Source organism: Lolium perenne, chromosome 1, assembly GCF_019359855.2.
Source record: "Lolium perenne isolate Kyuss_39 chromosome 1, Kyuss_2.0, whole genome shotgun sequence".
Taxonomy (NCBI): domain Eukaryota; kingdom Viridiplantae; phylum Streptophyta; class Magnoliopsida; order Poales; family Poaceae; genus Lolium; species Lolium perenne.
This window is the reverse complement of record NC_067244.2, coordinates 18,503,368-18,506,943: the sequence shown is the minus strand read 5'-3', so window position 1 is coordinate 18,506,943 and position 3,576 is coordinate 18,503,368. Positions and strand designations below refer to the sequence as shown.

Sequence of the window (3,576 nt, the reverse complement as noted above, 5' to 3'; positions counted from 1 at the left end):
CCTGAAAGTTCTACTTTCAGTGCTGGGAATTACTTAAAAGTGAACCGGACATTTCCCTGCCCATATTGCTGCCCCTGTCACTTTCATATCTCAGCTCCACTGATGAGTCAAACTGATCAGCAGCTATTAGACAATTTGTATATATACCGCTCACTGTCCTGCCCAAGGTTACAAATCATTGAGCAGCACTATATGCCGATGCAAGTGTGGCCCTCGCTATACGTGTCTTCATGCTAAAGTGAGGTATTCATCTAATATAGTCTGCTACTATTAACTACTGCTTAAGTGAGTATTTCATCTGCTTGACGATTGAAGCCTTCTTGTTCCTAGAGAAGAACGGAGCTGAATTCAGGGCCCGTTTGTTCTGAAGATTTATCCACCAATTGACAAATATAAAACATGGCTGCCAAAGTTTAGTTTGCGAAATTTCAATACCTTAGTGGTTACTTGATTGGCCCCAATGAGTGTTCTTTTACAGGTCTCATTTCGCTCCTTGATTCAGGGGATGCAGAATGGAGAGTCCAACCTGTAGCTGAAGATGAAACCTGAATCTATCTCGAGGAAAAGTAATTGCCTTGTCACCTAAATGTGTTGATGAAAAGGTCCTCAAAAGAGGCAACAAGTCATCCTCTGTAAATCTATCACATGAAACCTCCGTATCACAAAGTCTACCCCATGAGTCTGACACACTACTCGCAAGAAAAAAACGAGTCTGACACGCACACAAAAATGACAGAAGGCAACAAGGTTCAGGTGCTTGTTCATACAACCAATATATGTTTCTTCACAATCCATATGATAGTGCCTTACGAAGAACACTTAACTATTGTAAAAGTCCAAAGGACCAAGATCATTTGGCTTCTGCAGACTCTGCTCTTTCCTCTACTTTTTTTCTCTCTTTTTTGCGAGGATAACTGTGTTGTTTCTGACTTCTGAGAGAATGTTGTCCTAAATTCCAACATGACCTGCTAGTTTCAGTGCTGGGAATTAGTTAAAAGTGAGCCGGACTATCCCCTGCCGATCTGCTGCTCCGGTCCCTTTCCTGCCTCAGCTCCAGTGATGAGTGAAACTAATCGGCAGCTGCTAGGCAATTCTGCAGTTACAGTCCACTAAGCAGCACTGCATGCTATGCTTGCTCATGGTTAACCACAAGCTTGAATTATGCCAATCCAGGCTATGCATCCTCATGCTTGTGTACATAGCTGGCTGTCTACATATGCTGAACTCATTTGCCGAATTACTGATGTATACAGATCTGTGCCACCTATGCTAATCATTGTTATAGTGGACCTGTATGATGCATTAAATTTGCACCCATATGCTAGTAAAAAAATGACTGGACAACTCCATAACTATTGAAGATACAAGAAAAATAAAAACAACTATGATCATGAAATTTACCTCTTCAATTACTATTCTTTTTTGCAAAATTATCCGTAAGGATTTTTGAACTTCCAAATATCATTAGAATACTTGCGATTTGTTTTTCTTAATTTCACTTATCTTGTGAAAGTCCATGGTTATAATTTTTGCATTGAAAGATTTATGTTTTTTCATGAACTTCTAAATTTCATTTTGAAGATTACATATTTTTCCTCATTTCTATAATTCCCCCTTCTATATTTACTGCTATTTTACTAATATATTCCTATATTTTTCTTGATTTTATTTCTGCTGACTAAGCTGCCATGTGTGCAAAATCACCGCCATGTCATCACTCATGCTACTCAGGTGACATCAGGACTGAATTTTTCTAGATTCAGAAGTTAAGAATTCGAAGTCTAGGGACTAAATCTGGAATCCACCAATAACTGATCGGCGAAAAGTATAGCTTTTTTAAAGGTTCAGTATTAAATAGAGCTTTCTAGTGTTCAAGTCAAGGCTGGGAATGCTTGTGAAATAATGTATGCTTGCACCATACTACTAAATTATCCTGTTAGTGTATATGTACCGAAGTTTTGCCAATATTTTACCCAGAAGGCCGCTGGATTTGACCCCCATGCAGATGCAGGGCCGACCAGCTTGGCATCCATGAGCGGCACCCGGAGCACGGCATGCAGGTGATGATGATGCCGCATGATTCTCCCAGCAAAAAAACGCACCACCTTTCCTTGCAACCAAAGCCAACCACTCACACTCTCACATGCACAAGCGCAACCATTGCCATTGCCACTCACACTGATCTCTGTTATATACCCCCACTACAACAAGAACATAGCAGCTTCGTCCTCCTCCGGTCAGGTCAGTGATCGATGGCGGGCGGGTGCAAGGCGGCGATCGGGTGCGTGGACGCGCGGGTGCCGGTGCGCGCCAGCTACGTCAGCCTCTACAAGTGGCCCGAGTCCGACGCCGAGTTCGTCCGCTCCGTGGCCATGGCGCGGCGCCACCACAAGCAGCCGGAGAGCCTCGCGGCCCCGTGCTACAGCGGCGGCAGCGCCAGCATGCGCCGGTCCGGCGGGGTCGGGGTCGAAGGGTACGGCGGCGAGAGCCCGAGGGTGGTGGACAGCTACTCGTGCCGGCAGATGTACCTCCGCAGCTACACCTTCTCCACGAAAAAGGAGACGGTGCCAGAGCGCACCATGGCGTGCCTCGGCCGCGTCCGGGACCGCGCTGCCGTGTTCCCCAGCTTCCTCCCCAACCGCAGCGGGGGCGGCGGATCCGACGCCGGAAGCTCCTTCGGCAGCTCGAGTGGCGGTGGTCGGTACTCCGGGAGGGATCAAGACGGCGGGCGCAGAGGGACTGCTGGTGGCGGGAGCAAGGGGAGAAGGAAGCGGAGGAGGAAGAGTAAGGGGTGCGCGGTGGTGAGGAGGCTGCAGGAGGCGTCGTGCGGCGCGATGCGGGCCATATTCCGCCGCCTGCTCGCGTGCACCACCACCGTCGACGTCGAGGTTGCCGAGCCGCCACCTTATTCCAGCCGGTGAATGCCGATGTGTGCATCGATGCATGCTGGTCGATCGGTTGATTTTGGTGAATTTCCTAGTTATTAAATTTATTTTGCGATTAAGTAATTAATATATTTTAATAATTATCCTACCCGAGTTAAACAGTACAGTAGTAGTGCTAGTTGCCACTTGTAGCAAATTTCCTAGTACGGAGTAGTATATACGCATATCATCAGTTTGTAAGTTGTTTGTGCTTGTCCGATTTTTCATTTTACCACTTCCATATGTACAAATTAAGTTATTAGGGGGGTTTGAGCTCCTGATTTTGTTTATGCACACAAGTTTGTTTATGTACACAAGTTTGTTTTGACATGAATTAGCCTAAATGTCATGCAAAATCTAATTACCGCAATAAATAAGCTAGCTATTTTTTTTTGCTAATTAACATTAAAAGATATATTTTTAGCCATTTTAACTAAGGAAAATCTTTTTTTCACATTTTTCTTTCCTCCACCTCAACATTTATCCTACATGACACTTCTAACGTAACATCATTGCACATCCCAAAAGCATCTCCAAGAAAGGACGCCCAACGACGTCTTGACTGATTTTCACGCTCCAATGGGCCTTCATGTGAGCTATCTCTGTTGGAAATTTTCCCTACAACCAATAATAATAAAATTATTATTAGTTT

At 45.0% G+C, this 3,576-nt stretch overlaps 1 protein-coding gene across 1 annotated transcript; it reads left to right on the top strand.

Moving 5' to 3' along the window:
• Window positions 1-2,138: 2,138 nt before the first annotated feature.
• Window positions 2,139-3,270, top strand: LOC127342888 (uncharacterized). The gene has a single exon (XM_051368919.2). The coding sequence runs from the start codon at window positions 2,253-2,255 to the stop codon at window positions 2,919-2,921; it is 669 nt and encodes a 222-aa protein (XP_051224879.1). The 5' UTR covers window positions 2,139-2,252; the 3' UTR covers window positions 2,922-3,270.
• The last annotated feature ends 306 nt before the right edge of the window (window positions 3,271-3,576 follow it).

Excerpts from the sequence above, each read along its gene's own strand:
- LOC127342888 (XM_051368919.2), top strand. The coding sequence starts at position 2,253 with ATGGCGGGCGGGTGCAAGGCGGCGATCGGGTGCGTGGACGCGCGGGTG.